Here is a 16,454-nt window from a genome sequence, read left to right as displayed (position 1 = left end):
ATACATTTTTTTTGTTCGTTGAATTCATTTACAGACCTAATAACTTTATTAGTGAAAGGGACATAGTTTCTGATATCGAATTCAATGTAATTAATGTCAATAAAAACTTTAATATATATATTTTCGTCAATCCATTTATTCTTCAATCAATTTTTATATTATAGATGAGTTTTAATTAAATTCAATTTAGTGTAAAACTCAGTTAATATGGTACATTTTTATAGAATTTAAATTTATCTAGTTCGATTGTTCTCTTTTATTCCGGATTATATTAAATTTTGAATAGGTTACAAATATTAAAATATAAAACTAATGTTACTTTTAAATATGTATTAAAAATATAATATTATCTATTTGCAATGATCAAAATATTTTTCTCCATCCGTTCCATGGTAGGGATAGATCAAGAGAAGATGAGAAGGATAGTCGTCTCTTGAAAAGTTTAAAATTGTCATATGCTTTAATTTTTTTTATATTTTTATTGAAAATCTATTTTAATCCGTGGAATTTTAATTCACTTCCTAAATTCAAGTTCACTTCTCCTAACATAAAATTATACGTCTGTTTCATAGAATTTTAATTCATTTCCTAAATCTAAATTCACTTCTCGTAACGTAAAATTCTACATCCGTTCTTGACTTTAAAAAAGAATGCTTAATGGGAGTGAAGGTCACATAAGATTAAAATCTCATTTTATATTCTCCTTTTGTTCTTTTCGACGTACGAGAGATAAAGTTACATGCAATTAAAATGTCAAACCCTTTGCTAATTATCCATAGCTTAATTTACTGTTTCAAGAATGATTTTATAATTAATATATTAGTACTGAATTTTGACCCTTCAGAACTAGAAATAAATAGGCTTACCACCTTCAATTGATTCAAAAATATTAAACGTATACTGATACTTTATTGAAAAAAACGTAAATTACCAATTTTATCACTGAACTTTACTCTCTTATTTTGTTCATTGAACTTTAAAAGTTTTCAATTTTCTCAATAAACTTAATATATTATTTTTTTGTCACTGAACTTTACTCTTTCTTTTATTTTGGTCACTCTACCGTTAAATAGTTAATGGCGTTAAAAACAACACCGTTTTTAAAAAAAACAAAATTTTCACCAAAACGATATCGTTTTACAACTATATAACAACACATTTTAACGCCATTAACTATTTAAAGGTTTAGTGACAAAAAAATCAATTGTATCAAATTTTGTGAGGAAATTGAAAAGATATAAAATATAGTGAGTGAAATAGGAGAGAGAGTAAAATTAAGTTACTAAATTTGTAATTTACCGTTGAAAAAAATTGATGATCAAAATTGCCCTGTCGTAAGGAAAAGATAAATAAAAAATATTAATTTCTACTCATCTATCAATTCCGAACACAGGCAGAATGCAATCACAAATCTCGAACATAAACCGTAAAACGGACACGAAATATATCCAATTCTATTTCTTTTAAGAAAAAACCTTGTAAAAGTGTTTAACCTACGTATCTTTACAAGTGTATAAACCTTTTCTTCTTATATACACCGCCCTGAATCTGATTCAAACTCAGCTTCTTCCTCGCTGGTTTATTTGGTTTTAAGAGTGTTTATAAAACAGATAATGGTTATGGACAACAATCCAAAACTTACTGTAAATACGCTATACCTTAGCTCTCTGTGGGGGACAAAACTTCATACCAAGCGTACGACAGCTGGGTCGACTAGTTGGATTTATTGATTCGTTTATTGAACTAGCAATCCATGAGTTGGTTGTTTTCTGTTGAACTAGGACAGCTGCAACCAACAGACCATCCCAGAACGCCCGAGATTATATCGAGCCTCGAACAAGCATTGACCTGAAACAAAATCGAGCCATTCCTTAAGTCGGTATGTAGTTCATCTCATGACGTTTTAAAACCATAGAACTCTGTCTTTCACTATGTTGCTTCAATTCTTCATTTTTCTAGAAACATCGATGCTTGAAACCCGTGTTAAACAAATATCCGGATATGGGTACAGAGATATGATACTCCGAAAACTCCTAAATAGGACGCCTGACCGTATCCAACACTCGAGTCGTATCAAATTCACAATGGAAAATTGTATAAAAAAAGGAGGTAAAGGAAGGGATACTAGAAACAAGATGGAATACAAAAGTGGATTTGAAAGAAGTACCAAAATTTCAAGGTTGGCTTCAACATGAAATAACATGACAGCCATTCCCCTTCCTCTATCAATCTCGGCCTGAAACAGAAGAAAGTAAAGATGTTAGAAAACTCTCGAACTACCACGTAACTCATCGATGAATTTGAACCAACTCACCACACAGGCACATATGGTGATGCCTACATCTGCCAATGCTGTCGTGACCTCGGCCATCATTCCTAAAATCATGTGCATTAGCCAAAAAGGAAAAGGAAAAGAAACCGTTTAATGCAACCTTTACTTTAATGCCTACCAAAAAATGATGGCATTATTGACTTAAGATGCTCAGGTTAGAATATTGACAATAAGGTTCTAAAACGACCTATCTTACTTGGATGTGAGGATTGAACACATTTAAATTTTTTACAAGTTTTTTCATGTATTTAGATGGTCATTGAAGGATCATATCCCCATGCTCATGTCCAAATATGTTTCGGACGAGGGTACTTCAGGAAAAAATAAAAATTCAGAGTAACATAGACTAAGACGTAATGTTTACACGTGAGGCAAGTCAACTAAAGGATGTAAGTTCAGTCTCATCGGGTCCCTACATAATTTCACAGCAATATAGGCTCCTACGTACTCTAATTGTTCAGATTTCCAAGTCACTAGCATCACTATACCACCAACAAAATTAAAATAATCAAGATCAGAATTACTAAATGAATTACCTCTTAGGTCTACACAAACAACAGAAAACCACTGGATAGAATGTCCTTCAAGATTGTGCCACAAGGTGATTTTACTGGCTTGCCAACTTTCCAAACCAGGCAAGACCTCCTTGTGTGGCGGAATGTTTGCAAGTAACATTGTTGCAGCACCGTTGCTCAATGATAACAAATCGTTGTCGGCCTTCAAACCCACATCATGTACTTGTTTGTTATGTTTCCCATTGACCTTGGGGGACCAAATACTTCCATTTTTTGCCAAGGCATCCTCACAACTTCTTCCTGGGGATGAGAAGTCCACAATGTTCTTCAGGATCTTCACCCATATAGGTTTGCTCTGTCTGGAGTTATGCGAGAGATCCTCCATTTCACTATCCTCTTCAGAATCAGCAATGAAGTCATTTACTCTATCTGTTGTTATTTCCACAGCAGATAGTGCAGCTTGCTCCCTCAAGAACTAATTATAAGTAGTAATTTAGACAGTCAGAGCCTCGACAACTAAGGGAAAATAACATATATATATATATATATAATTCACAGTTCCATACTCCATGAAAGTCAACCTACTTTCATGATTTTGTGCCTGGCACTACGTGTTTTAGCATGTTGCAACCACTGTTTATGTCTTTGAAAAGCTGATTTGCTTGAGAGTGCCTGCATCAAGAGGCAAAGTTGTACATCAAGGAGAGAAAAGAAGGAAAAAAAACCAGGGTTATTGTTTTTGCACAAATGATCTATAACAACAATACAGTAACCTGATGAATTTAGAATAGCGGGCAAATGACAAAGCAGATAAGAATATTCAACATCAACAGGTAAATTTTTCCAAGTACTTTAATCAGTAACTCACATCTTCTACTCTGTGTCTCGGTCATAACCGGAAAAATAGTAAATATCTCTTCAATAATAGGTCCAATGGCCTATAAATTATGTAACAAAACTCCGGATTTGGTGGTCCTAGCAGCTAGTTTCAAATTTTGAAAGAAAAGAAACACAAATGTATATAATCAAATGGCATTCAAGTTATCCCACAATTTAAATATTATCATGGAAGCATGTACAATTATACGTTCGACAAAATGGATATTAGAACATGGTTACTAACATTATAGGTGATGATCTCCACAACTTCTGCATTTTCAAGCACATGCGTAGGGGAAACAAGATTACCATTGACCTGAAATGAGAAAGGTCAAGCATTAAATTTGTGTCTCTTGTTGTAGGCTGACACTGTAATCGGAAAATTAGCAACATGCAATTCAAAAGTACCTTCGCAGCCACCATTTTGTTTCCGATGTCAGTGTGTATCATGTAGGCATAGTCAATAACAGTAGCTCCTCTAGGCAAATTTTTAATCTATCAATCACAAGAAATATTCAAATCACAACTCCCCACAAAATTATGTTAAAATTTTAATAGAAACAAAAAGCATAAATTATGGTATATTAATTGTCATACTTCTCCCCTTGGGGTAAAGACAAAGATACGACTACATAAGAGATCTCTAGTAACGGTATCTACAAATTCTCTAGAGCTCATGTTGCCAACAAACTCCTCTTGCCATTCTCTAATTGCATTGAGCCAACCAACCTGGAGAAAAGAAAAGGCTTCATCCATAAAAAATAGCATTCTTGTCGGGGACTTTAAAAGGTCCCAGGGAATTTTTTTAAAGACGATTCTTAATGAAAACTTGATGGAAACTAGGAAATACCCTGAGAGCTATGTTTGCATTGTTAAGACAAACTATTTTCCCTCTTGAACTTCTACTATTTGCCACTGTATGCCCAACTAGATCAGTAACAACGCCTCTCCCACTATAATGAGCAGCGATGCCTCTCTCAGCTATCAAATCCATCTCTTCGGTTCTAATCTGCCAGAGGCCAAAAAATGTATTTAATAAAATAAGTTGCAAAACAAACTAATTACAATGAGCATGGTTTAAACATTCATCTTTCGACAAATTACTGACAATCAATTCAACAATTATTACTTCAATATTCATCCAAGATCTATGATTGTTTTTTTTTGATAAGATTGGAAGGCCTCGTTAAAAACCCCCTTCTTGGTTAAAGGAGCTTAGGGCAAGCTCCTTAATCAGCGGAAGGAGGAAAAGAGCGCCTTAAAAATTTTATTGATAATAAAAGTTTACATAAGATTTAAACACTACACCAAATTACATCACATAAAACTTAACAACTACTTTCAACTAGACCTCCTCGCTGGATCAGAAAATCCAGTGATAGAGCCTTACAGTCAACCTATCCCTTTCTTAGCTAGGCTATCAGCCTCCCCATTGCTTGCCCTTGAAATCCACCTCACTGAATGAACCATACCATTTGAAAGAGACAAAATCTGATTAACTAAAGGCGAGTAGAAAGCAGGAGTCAAAGCCGGTGATTGAATCCATTCCACTACCGACTTGCAATCACACTCAACAATCAATCTCCCAACAGATACCCAATGTGATGCCAGAAAAATTTCAATGCCTCTTTGAATAGCCTTTAATTCAGCTAGAGGAGGAGTACCTTGGCCAACCTTCTCTGAAAAAGTCAAAAGTGTACGACACTCCCAATCTCTCAAAATACCTCCACCCGAGCCATCAAGTCTAGCAGCTCCATCAACATTCATCTTAAGAAAATCAACAGGGGGTGGAATCCAACGCGAGATATGACAAACTTTGGCTTTGGATAAAGAAAACCCATATGCTAGGGATGGATTACCAATCAGCAAGTCTTCTTGAATATGAACCGTAGGAAACTTGGCTAAAAACCATTTTGAAAGTCTGAATCTAACTGTAAAGAACAAAGACATGCTGTCAAGATTAGATCCTTCAAACACCATAGCATTCCTAGCTTTCCAGATTGACCAGAAGATAACACCCGGAATAAACTTCCAGATCGTCGAATTACCCCTCAACTCACCCCAGGAACTAAGCAACACAGGAGGGTCTTGAGGAAGAACAAGCGAAATATCCCAGAAACTAGCTATATTATTCCACAATTTCCACACAACAAAACAAGAAATAAATAAATGTTGAACTGTTTCCTCATGATTCTTGCAAAAAGGACATTGAATATCTTCCCCTAAAGAAACACCTCTCTTAACCAACTCAGCCTTAACTACCAATTTCTGATGTGCGAGTTGCCAAAGGAAAGCTTCCACTCTAGGTGGAGCAAAACCCATCCAGACTCCTTTTAGCCACAAATCATTACTCCCATCCACAGAACCAAGAGATTTTCTGCAGGATTTTACCGAAAACAAGCCATCTCCACTAGCAGACCAAGAAAGAGAGTCTTCCACCAGCTCTGACAATTTGTAATCCTTAAGTTTTGTCATCAAAGCCAACCACTGGTCCAATTCCCAATCACTCAGATTTCTTCTAGTTTGAACATTCCACTCCCAACCACTCGATCCATAGCTGCCAAACTCAACAACCTCCCCCCCTTTATTAATGGAAAGCACATAAAAGAACTAAAAGATATTCTCACATAAAAATTTTCATTTCAAATAACTTAACTTAGCAAAAAGTTGTTCCAGAAATTGCTTAAAGGAGTATTGAGAATGTAAGAACCTGAACTTCAAGGCGAAACATGCTTTCATACAAAAATGGAATTACAGTTGTATGAAGGCTTTCATAGCCATTAGGTTTTGGTGTTGCTATGTAGTCTTTCATCTGTTGAAAAGACCGACCAATATTTCAGAAATCATCAATAATCAAATATTAAAAGGACACCAAAAGAGAGGAGAAAGAAGGATACATACAGCTCTAGGAACAGGAGTCCAAATACCATGGACTAAACCAAGAACATGGTAGCAAATCTGCATGAAGTAAATGCAATTGTAACCCACGTACATATGCATTCATAGAAAACTAAGTAAAATATGAATTAGAAAAAAAGGTCACCTGCTGTGAACTACACAAAGGCCCAACTCCAGCCGATGGCTTTGGTTTTATGATTACACGAAGCTGTTTATAACCAAAAGGAATAATGTGTCAATAAGCAAAAGTAGACCATGAGAAAAGTTTCATATTAGATGTCAAGATGGTTCAAGGAAATATCAAAACAGACCTGGGCGATTTGGTTAACCTCACTGATTGGAAACTTAGATTTGAGCACAGATTTGTACACACTGTGATCCAAGAACAAAAATGTCATGTCAGGATATTATCATTCAAATGTCTGCCAAACAAGCCTTCAAAAGCTACCATAAAAAAGAGGTATAGCAGGCAACAGGGAAGGGAAAAATTAGCTACAAGTATTCTAAGGAACACCATATTCATTATAGCTATTAAAACTGATAACTTAAATCTCGCTCAATTTAATTGTCTTTAAGTCTAATGGTTTTCCTCTCCACTTTAAAATCAGGTGCAGGACCCTAGACTCCCAGCCCCTTTCTCACCCACAAAACTTGCTTAGAACCACACTGTATATCATTTCTACAGCTCATTCAATTACTCAGGCTAAGACAAATATATGTGAAAGTAAACAAGACATTTTTCCTAATAACAGACCTAATAAACATAAGCACCCTCGACAGTAGACATAAAATACAGCTCAAAACAGTCCTCAAAGCTTCTTGTCATTTGTATCATGAGAAAGAAAACTAAATAAATAACAACAAAAAATGCAGGAAAAAAGACTTGAGGCTTCACCTGTAAGGTTCCTTGCACACTGCACGAATTTCAGTTTTAAGAGTCATAAGTTCCAGGAATTGATCATTCTCAATCTTTTTCATCAAAATTTTATCTGCCTAGTACACCCCCCCCCAACAAAAAAAGAAGAGGATAATCATAATAAAATAGATTAGATATCAGTTGAAAAATCATAAACTTAGACACTTCATAAAATGTATGTTCAACATTAAATTACTGTTTAAATTATCAATGGATAATATTTCTACAGCTCTGCCTAAACGATTTTTTGGATAAAAGAGGACAATATTTACCTCCACGAGCTCTTTTTCATGTTCTTTGTAGAGGTCTGTCACTCTTCTTTTCACTTTGGCATAATCTTCAGGATTGGTGTACATAAAGGATAAATTTTCAAGTTCAGACTGCAAAATATAATCAGAAATGAGTTAAAACCAAATATTATCTTGAATTCATAATAAGAAAATGGAAATTGTATTTTTAAAAAAGAGCATAAGTATGTACCTTAATTTGATACATTCCCAACAATTTTGCCAAAGGAGCAAAGACCTGCAATGTCTCCATTGCAATGCTGGACTGAAATCATAAAAAAGTGTCAAAAAATAAATAAATGATATATTCCTAGCTAAGGATCATCCTGTACCGCCAACCTGTTTATGTGGAGGCATGTGTGAAAGAGTGCGCATATTATGCAATCGGTCAGCTAACTTGACAATGATGACACGGACCTAGAAAGGAAACCAGTTGGTTAGCACATTATGTTCCATAAAAACATCACCAAATGATTTTTCTTTGAAAAAAAACACCTCCTCTGTCATGGCCAGAAACATCTGCCGCAGGTCATCAGCTTTCACATCTTGTACTGAATTATTTTCATTCTTATACTTCAACTTTCCTAATTTTGATACCTGATTAGGAAAAAAAGATAAAAAGAGGACGAATTGAGCCAAAACTATCTAGGGTTGTCTGACATGGCATTAAACTAGACAAATTTGACTTTTATTTAAACAAAGTACCTTAGTCTCTCCTTCTACAATGCGACGTACAGTAAGGCCAAACTCCTCCTCTATTCTTTGGAATGTAACAACATTTGTATCTTCTACAGTATCATGAAGCAATCCGGCTGCAATCGACTCCCAATCCAATTCCTAGAACAATAGTTAAGGTAAGTTATACTTCAGATCCCTACACAGACTACATTTTTCAATGGGAGCATACTTCTATAAACTCACAAGTTCTCCGATAATACGTGCAACTTCAACTGGATGAATGATGAATGGTTCTCCACTCCGTCTCTTTTGACCATCATGTGCCTCAAAAGCTAGCTGTATCAAACGAAAACTAACTTATAAATATAACAACGTCAAAGAGATATTTTCAGAAAGTTAATGGTAAAAACTTTTGCACTGAAGGCCTTACCTTGAGAGCATTATGGACCAACTCCAGCTCATTAGGTGAAAGGTACGTTATAGAAGGCTTCAAATCCTATTTCGATCACAAAAATAACCAGTATTAAATTTGAACGCATCATAGTAACAACCTGGCTTACACAATAATCGATTTTGTTTATAGACAGGAGGTAGACAGTCCATTTTACCTCCCACAAACTCTCAGGAGAAACATCATTAGAGGTATCTGAAGAGAAAGATGATGAATTACACAATTGCCATCTTTTACAACCAACATGAAGAAAGCTTGATCTAAAGAGTCCCCCAAGCAGTATGAATTCAGAAACATCCGTTGAATAGCACCCTCCTATATCAGGAGCCTGGCAAAAATATAAGATACAACCAGCCCAAAATTAGCAACTTTGCATTCCTTCGTATAAAAGTCATACATATGGCACCAGAATTCAATTACAGGAATCCATTTTTTCCCATTAATATTACACCTTAATCTAACAGAGTCCAATCTGAACTCAGCAAAAATTTTCATATTTGTCAACCTAACTTTAACCACCCATCCCATAAACCAGTTTCCAATCGATTGGAAGGCAGATTACAAAAATCAAAGCCATATTAGCAAAACCAAAACATTAATCATAGTTTAATCAAATCAACTAAAACATGCATGATGCATTAAATACAATAAAATGAATTTAATACAATCACCAATGCAAGATATATCTTAAAATGAACTTTGAAGTTCAAAGAATCCATCAAACACTAAGAGGAAAAATTGAAATAAACTCACTGGTTTGATCCGATTTCTTCTCCCATGGCGAGCGCAGACAAAGGAGGAAGAATGAGAAGGATTAGCAGTGCTTGCAAGGAATCCAGTTAAGACTCTTGGAGCTTTCCAAGCACAGGAAAGAACGCTACAGTCATACCTTCCACTTCCTTCCCCTTTCGTTAACTTACATATATTCACACATTCCACAGAAACTAAAATCAATCCAAACAAAAAATAAATTCGGCGTTAACAATAATATAGACTTAAATTTCGTCATACAGCTTCGGTAGCATAGAACTTAAACAAATTCGAAATTTAACGAAGAAATGAACAGTCGAAATTCAAACAAATTTAAACAGTCGAGAGCTAAAATTTCGTTGATTCTCCAACATTCCTAATAGAAACAAAGTTCATCGGATAAAATTAGACAAACAGAAACATGAAATTGAAAGAGGAAATGAAAGTGAAACGTACCGGATAAAGAAGAAGCAGAGGCCATGTATACAACAGCAGAGTAATCTCATTGAATCGAACTAAGCATTAGACCAGTAACTCGATTGTCAATCATTAAAAAAACAAATCAAAGATGGAAAAAAAAGAGAGAGAGAGAAAGTTCGAGGATTTAATCACTCAAATTTCAAATTCGAGATGGAAACTGGAGTAAAGCGATGGATTTGAAGCTAGGATGTAAATACAAGAGATAATCAAGAGCGAGATTGAAGCCACACAGATATACCCTTCCCTTTTAGATATTTCGTTCTTGTTCTTTTTTGGTTAAATTTCCAAATTGGACCTTACATTTAACAATTGTCTTGAATAAGCTTTTATATTTTTAATTATATCTAATTAAGTATTTTTTCTCATAATCAAATAATTGAAGGCTTGTTAGTTGTAAGCAAAAAATAAAGATGAAACGTAAAATTACGTTAGGGATGATTTTAAAAAAATTCTTTTAGTATACAAGTTTAATGTTAGTAACATGGAAAAAAAATCAGCTGACCCCTTATTCCCATATGTAATGGGATAAGGGCCCCCAACACCAGGTTGAAAGTAATTTCTGTAAGAGACCTCTGAATTATGAAATGTCTTTCGTGGGACTCGATCCCACAACCCTAAGGTTAAGAACCTTGTGCTCTACCAACTGAGTTGGATGGTCATTTCTAGTAACATGGAACAATGTAGTATATAAAAAGGCATGCGTTGATACATTAAAAGCACAATCAAAACAAAGAGACAAGAAGCTACCATAACCATGGTTGAACCTAGCATACAATTTTAAATTCATTGATAAAACTGTACAGCGTCAGATATTAATTCACGAGTTTTTCTGGTGTTGCTCTGTTTTTGTACTGTGTTTTTCTCTTGGCTTGGACGTTGTAGTTCGCTGTAGGTTCCTTCTGTTTCGTGCAGCTCTGTAGCTAGTGGGATGAAGCCTTGTATCTGGTTGATCAATGGCTTGGTCTACCCCTGTGGCTGTAGGGAAAGCTGTCTTGCTCTCTCCTTGGCTTGGTTTTCTGGTGTTGCTCTGTTTTTGTAATGTGTTTTTCTCTTAGAAGATTGTGATTGATGATTTATGTTTGTGTTTTGTTCATTTATCCTTAAAAATTTCATAAAAACATAATATACGGTCATTTTTGCTTTTATTTAATTAAGACATGGCAATCACGAGTCTATCAATGTTAAATATTTTAGTATAATCACACATTTAGTCCCTATTATTTTTATAATCTCTTAATTTAGTTTTACTTTTAATAAATTAAAATAAATTTAATCATTTAATCGAATGATGACACATGTCATTTTCATAATATTTTATATACGTTAACTTTAAAAAATATATCTTTTTATATTAACTTATTAAATATATTTTATTATTAACTTAATTTAAATGATTTATTTTTCATTTAAAAATGTATATTTTATATTAAAATATTTTGAAGTTAAGATAGGAATAAAATATATTTAATAAATGACACATGATATCATTCGATTAGAAGATTAAATTAATTTTAATTTATTAAAAGTACGACTAAATTAGGAGAATATGTAAATAATAAAGACCAAATGTGTGATTATATAAAAATAATACAATGTCACATAATATGTTAACTGTTAACAACAGTTAACTCGTGATGACTACGTCTTGATTAAATAAAAATGAAAGTAATTATATCATAATTAAATAAAAATGAAAGTGGTCATATATTAATCATTTGAATAGGTCTTACGGTGACAAGTCCCGAAGTACAACTCGCATTATTAAGGGACGTGTAAAGTTTTAACTCATTAATTACTAAGTTTTAATTTATGCATTCGAATTAATTTCATGACCTTATGATGACTCATCTTGGAGTATGATTCGAATTATTATGTCCAAGTAATTTTATTTTCGAATTTCTAATTTCTAACCCTTAAAAAACATTCCAAATTAATTTACGACCTCGCGATGATCCTTCTCGAGCTACAAGTCGCGTTATTACGGTTCGAAAAAAAATTAAAAAATAACCACTAACCTTTTATCTTTTATTCAATCTTTAGTTTCTGTTATTTATATTTATACCCCTTTACTTTTCTATATTTTTATTTTTCACCTTTAAATTTCAACATTTACATTTCAATCCTTTAAATTCAAGCAACTTTAACTTTCTGCATTTTTTTCATTTTGAACTTTATATTCCATTTAATTCAAGCACATTAATCTCTTTTTTGTACTATGTTAAGAATTTTGTAAAGTGTTTTTCCCCTATTACAGGAATGGACTTCTCGGTACTAATATATAGTACTTAGTCGATATTTTCCAATTTTTAGTATCGACTTTGAAATATGCTCTTTCCGACTGAATAACGCGGTGTTCTTGCATAGGTTTGGTAACAGGGAAAAAGTGAATGTTATAAATTTATCGAGATAAGGTTGTAGAATGTATTTTCTGAATTATTTTTTTAGATGAGGTGAAATTAAAGTGTCAGAAAAGACGTAAAAAACACAATACATCTTTCTTATCATTCACTCAGTTGGAACATCAAGACTTCCAAAATAAAAAGGCAGGAGACGCACTGTAATCAACGGCGTATCTTCTCAAAGACACATAGTGTTTCCAGCATCTTTCGACGAGTACTTTTACATTCACTTCATCTTCATAAATAATTTCCACGAAACCTTGTACGAGCCAATGATTTCTTTCAGCGCCACGTAAGAAAAATTTTCTTTTTCTTATACGTCACTCACAACAAAAAGAAGTGGAAAATGTAAAATCTTTGGACAAATCTCCCTTTGGTATTATTGTAAAAATGGAAAGAGAGAGAGAGAGAGAGAGAGAGAAAAAAAAATGATGATTTAATGTCCAAGCACACAAAGGAAAGAAATCTAATATTCTCCGAGTGGTTTCACAAAACCTACTTCCGCCCAGCAACGACCTTAACTACTTTGCCTGTCCTAATCACTCGACTAATAATAATAATAATAATAATAATAATAATGAGAAAGCTTCACCTAACCCACCAATCTAACAAACAAGTCTAAAAGATTTAATGTCAATACATCACATAACACGTACACATAATGAACAAGTAACAATATAAAATAATGTACCTCCAAAGAGATAATTTATATAATATAATAACACAGTCTTGGTTTGTTTTTCAGCTACCAATCTTCCTTGGATCTATATGAACCGTTTATGGTCAAATTCTCTTACTAGTCCCTATACTAAAAATAGGTATATATATTTTTTACTCTAGTTGATCAATTTTATTTTTTTTAAATTTTGAAATTTCAGATTCAATTTATACAGGAACAGTATGAATAAATTATAAGATTTCAAATGATTAAATCGAACAACAGTAACTAAATCTACAATTTTTTATTAACTTGGGTAAGTGCAAGGCAATATCTGTTCAAATATAACTTTCAACCTTTTTTTCATTAAATGCTCACACCCCTAACATTCCAAGTGCTCCCACTCGAAATCTCAAGGAATAACACTAATTTTTTTACCATTGAGATCGCTTGGTTCGTGTCTAAATCTACAATTTATATATTATATAAAGACTAATACAAAAATTGACTTCATAAATATAAAAATTGTTGTTTGGATCAAGATTAAAATTGAAAAAAAAATATAAGGATTAAATTATAATACAAGAACTAAATCGACAATACACGCATAAAATAAGTACGACATTTTTAATAAAGAGAAATTTATATTTTAAAATATTAAAATTATATAATATTATGATATAAATAAAGACGGACTTAGCGGTGTTGAAGGTGGGATCCTATATGAAAATTTTAAATTTTATATTATAGGTATTTCTTTTATATATTTTATTTATGATCTAATTCCACACTAATTTTTTTTTTGTAATTTCGCATCTTCAAATTTTTAATATAATTTTTTATATTCGTATTTCCTGTATAAAAGATTGTGTTCGTCCTTAAATACAAATGATGTAGTATATCATCTATAATTTCATATCATTATATGAAATTTATTTTATTTATATAAGAAAGAACAAATCATGCATGCAAGCAATAGATTTTAAGATAAAATGCAAACCACCCTTGACTGGAGCAATACATTAAGCCTCCTCCGGAGACTCTACGACATTATTCAGATCAAATAATTACTACTACTACTTGTCTTAGAGCTTCCCAATTAATATTACTCAAAGCACTTTAAGCTTATCATTATAGAGGTATTCTCTCGCAATTCTCCCATTGGCACCCTCGGGAAAGAACCCTCCAGGCCTATGCTCGTCGCCGGTGCCATACGTGATCCTTGCTATCTCCGCCGGTGTTCTCGGGTATGAGAGTGAGTTGTAGTCGGCCGACAGGACGTTGCTGGAGGTCCGGTTCTCCGCTCCGAGCTCTGGAGGTACTATTATGCCTTCATCTTTGATACCGCAATGGCCTAGCTTGTTCCTTAGCTCCGAGATCCTCATTGTGAATTCAGCCACCGTTATGTTGTAAGGCTCCACATTTTCATTCGCTTTCTTATACAACCACGCTCGAACGGTTGCGTCTTGTCCGGACTCCACCCCCATCAATCCGGCCACCAACTATTAGAAGAAGAAAAAAAGTAACGAATTCAAGATCTGACCGATGTGGGATGTGATTTAGTATCGGATTTACCTTTTTCGTCTCGAATTTTTGAAGGCACGGGATCGTACCGACGTATCCGTTGAGTCCGACATAGGGGATAACATATGTTCCCATTAGATATTTGATGCTATCTTCATAGGGATCGAATGGAGGATCCAAACAATACCCCATGGCCTCGTCAAATATTTTGGCGAAATTTTCGGAGCTTATATCTATTAGAGGCCTTTGGATTCCACCGACTGTTGTTTTAATGGCCCTTCAAAGGTAAACAACAACACGTCATTGCCTGAAATAATAACACTCGTATGTCTAAAAGCTTACCTTAGATGGCCAACTTCTTGATAACCGAACTCCTCGACGACTCGACGAGTGACACGGTCGAGATTGGCCTTCTTGCAACCGATCGGAGGCGGTCCGCCTTCTGCGTATTCCGGTTCGATGGCGTCGAGACCTATTCCGTGTGCACCACACAGGAACCACTCAGTTTCCAAGAACTCCAAGTTCATGGCGAAGTGAACCCGGTCCCTGTCGGTGGCGTCGGCGGGTTCACAATCTCGAGGACACGAAGGGACGGCGGTGATGAGTTGTAAGGGAAGTAGGAAGAGAATAATAGCAGAGTACAGCAAAGGAGTAGCCATTTCTAAGCAGATTGCCACTTGATTTCGTTTCCCTGCATGCATGAAAGGACCACCAGCTATATATATAGAGGAAAATCATATATAAATGTAAATCTTAAAGACGACATTATTGTAATGGATATTCACAATTTTTAATCTTATGATTCAAAATAAAATATTATTTTATATTGTTTTGGAAATACACGTTGTTGGGAAATTAACTATTTTCTGCAAGTTTCTATTTTTCTTTTAACTTATGGTTAGATAATGCATTGCGTTTAGCAATAGGTTAAGTGAAATTAGTGGAATAAAACTTTATTTGCATTTCTTGATGTTAAAGCTAAATGCTAACTGTTCCTAACTATTAAAACCAGACAATAAAGTTTGATTATACATTTTTAAAGAATTGAATAAATAAATTTATTTATTTTTATATGAGATAAATATGTAATTATTTGTGTACCAATGAAATTTTATCTTTCTTTCTTTTTTTTCTCCTAGTATTAAGGCTTTATCTTGATTAATCTGGATCAACCCGTGTCGCACTTGATTTTGGTGGGTGAGTCTCTCACCATAAACTTTTTGCACACACAATTATTCGAACTCGAGACCCTACTTAAACGATATCAAACTGCTTACCGCTTGAACTAACCCTGGTTTATAATGGAACTTTATCTTTATTCATCCATTAATTTTTTTTATAAAATTGACCATTATCTTTCACCCCCAACATTTTTTTTAAATAATAGATAAATAAAGGGGAAAATATATCAAAATTAATATTTCTTTTATTATATTTCCTGTTTTTCTAGGAACTCCCCATATGGGATAATCCCAAATGGAGAAAAGTTGCTTGATTTTGTAAAAGAAACTGTCTAAACAAATTTCAAAAAGTTGAAACTTATTTATACAAATGGGTAGAAACTTGAGAATGACAATCTACTACCTCTATTTCTGAAACTCAATTAACAGTCATCATTGACCTTCCTCTCAATCAACAATCATGTTTCACCTTCTTTTATTGAATTATTCAAAAAAAAATTAAAAAT

At 33.8% G+C, this 16,454-nt stretch overlaps 2 protein-coding genes across 2 annotated transcripts; both read right to left on the bottom strand.

The window, feature by feature from the left end:
* Nucleotides 1-1,471: 1,471 nt before the first annotated feature.
* LOC120172480 (putative GTP diphosphokinase RSH1, chloroplastic) lies at nucleotides 1,472-10,327 on the bottom strand. The gene is made up of 24 exons (XM_039179933.1): nucleotides 10,163-10,327; nucleotides 9,710-9,900; nucleotides 9,114-9,284; nucleotides 8,936-9,001; nucleotides 8,749-8,841; nucleotides 8,533-8,664; nucleotides 8,323-8,424; nucleotides 8,167-8,244; nucleotides 8,021-8,092; nucleotides 7,813-7,920; nucleotides 7,520-7,617; nucleotides 6,936-6,996; nucleotides 6,770-6,832; nucleotides 6,628-6,684; nucleotides 6,437-6,538; nucleotides 4,577-4,735; nucleotides 4,324-4,455; nucleotides 4,135-4,221; nucleotides 3,971-4,042; nucleotides 3,433-3,519; nucleotides 2,869-3,322; nucleotides 2,315-2,376; nucleotides 2,168-2,236; nucleotides 1,472-1,848 (listed from the first exon to the last, which is right to left on the bottom strand). Exons 1-24 carry the CDS (start codon nucleotides 10,185-10,187, stop codon nucleotides 1,744-1,746), a joined length of 2,646 nt encoding a protein of 881 aa, XP_039035864.1. The 5' UTR covers nucleotides 10,188-10,327; the 3' UTR covers nucleotides 1,472-1,743.
* Nucleotides 10,328-14,277: 3,950 nt separating this feature from the next.
* Nucleotides 14,278-15,447, bottom strand: LOC120172481 (desiccation-related protein PCC13-62-like). Its single transcript, XM_039179934.1, has 3 exons — nucleotides 15,110-15,447; nucleotides 14,819-15,044; nucleotides 14,278-14,745 (listed from the first exon to the last, which is right to left on the bottom strand). Exons 1-3 carry the CDS (start codon nucleotides 15,424-15,426, stop codon nucleotides 14,353-14,355), a joined length of 936 nt encoding a protein of 311 aa, XP_039035865.1. The 5' UTR covers nucleotides 15,427-15,447; the 3' UTR covers nucleotides 14,278-14,352.
* Between the last annotated feature and the right edge of the window lie 1,007 nt (nucleotides 15,448-16,454).

Source organism: Hibiscus syriacus, unplaced genomic scaffold (assembly GCF_006381635.1).
Source record: "Hibiscus syriacus cultivar Baekdansim isolate YM2019G1 unplaced genomic scaffold, ASM638163v2 tig00111851_pilon, whole genome shotgun sequence".
Classification (NCBI taxonomy): Eukaryota; Viridiplantae; Streptophyta; class Magnoliopsida; order Malvales; family Malvaceae; genus Hibiscus; species Hibiscus syriacus.
The sequence above is the reverse complement of the archived record's forward strand: the minus strand, read 5'-3'. Positions and strand labels throughout refer to the sequence as shown.

What these genes read in the sequence shown, in the direction of transcription:
- LOC120172481 (XM_039179934.1), bottom strand. Translation starts at nt 15,426, where the DNA reads ATGGCTACTCCTTTGCTGTACTCTGCTATTATTCTCTTCCTACTTCCC. An exon ending in CAAGAAGTTGGCCATCTAAG is followed by an intron (nt 15,045 to 15,109) that starts GTAAGCTTTTAG and finishes TTACCTTTGAAG; the next exon opens with GGCCATTAAAACAACAGTCG. An exon ending in AAAAATTCGAGACGAAAAAG is followed by an intron (nt 14,746 to 14,818) that starts GTAAATCCGATA and finishes TTCTTCTAATAG; the next exon opens with TTGGTGGCCGGATTGATGGG.
- LOC120172480 (XM_039179933.1), bottom strand. Translation starts at nt 10,187, where the DNA reads ATGGCCTCTGCTTCTTCTTTATCCG. An exon ending in CTCTGCTTCTTCTTTATCCG is followed by an intron (nt 9,901 to 10,162) that starts GTACGTTTCACT and finishes GATTGATTTTAG; the next exon opens with TTTCTGTGGAATGTGTGAAT. An exon ending in TCACCATATGTGCCTGTGTG is followed by an intron (nt 2,237 to 2,314) that starts GTGAGTTGGTTC and finishes CTTCTGTTTCAG; the next exon opens with GCCGAGATTGATAGAGGAAG.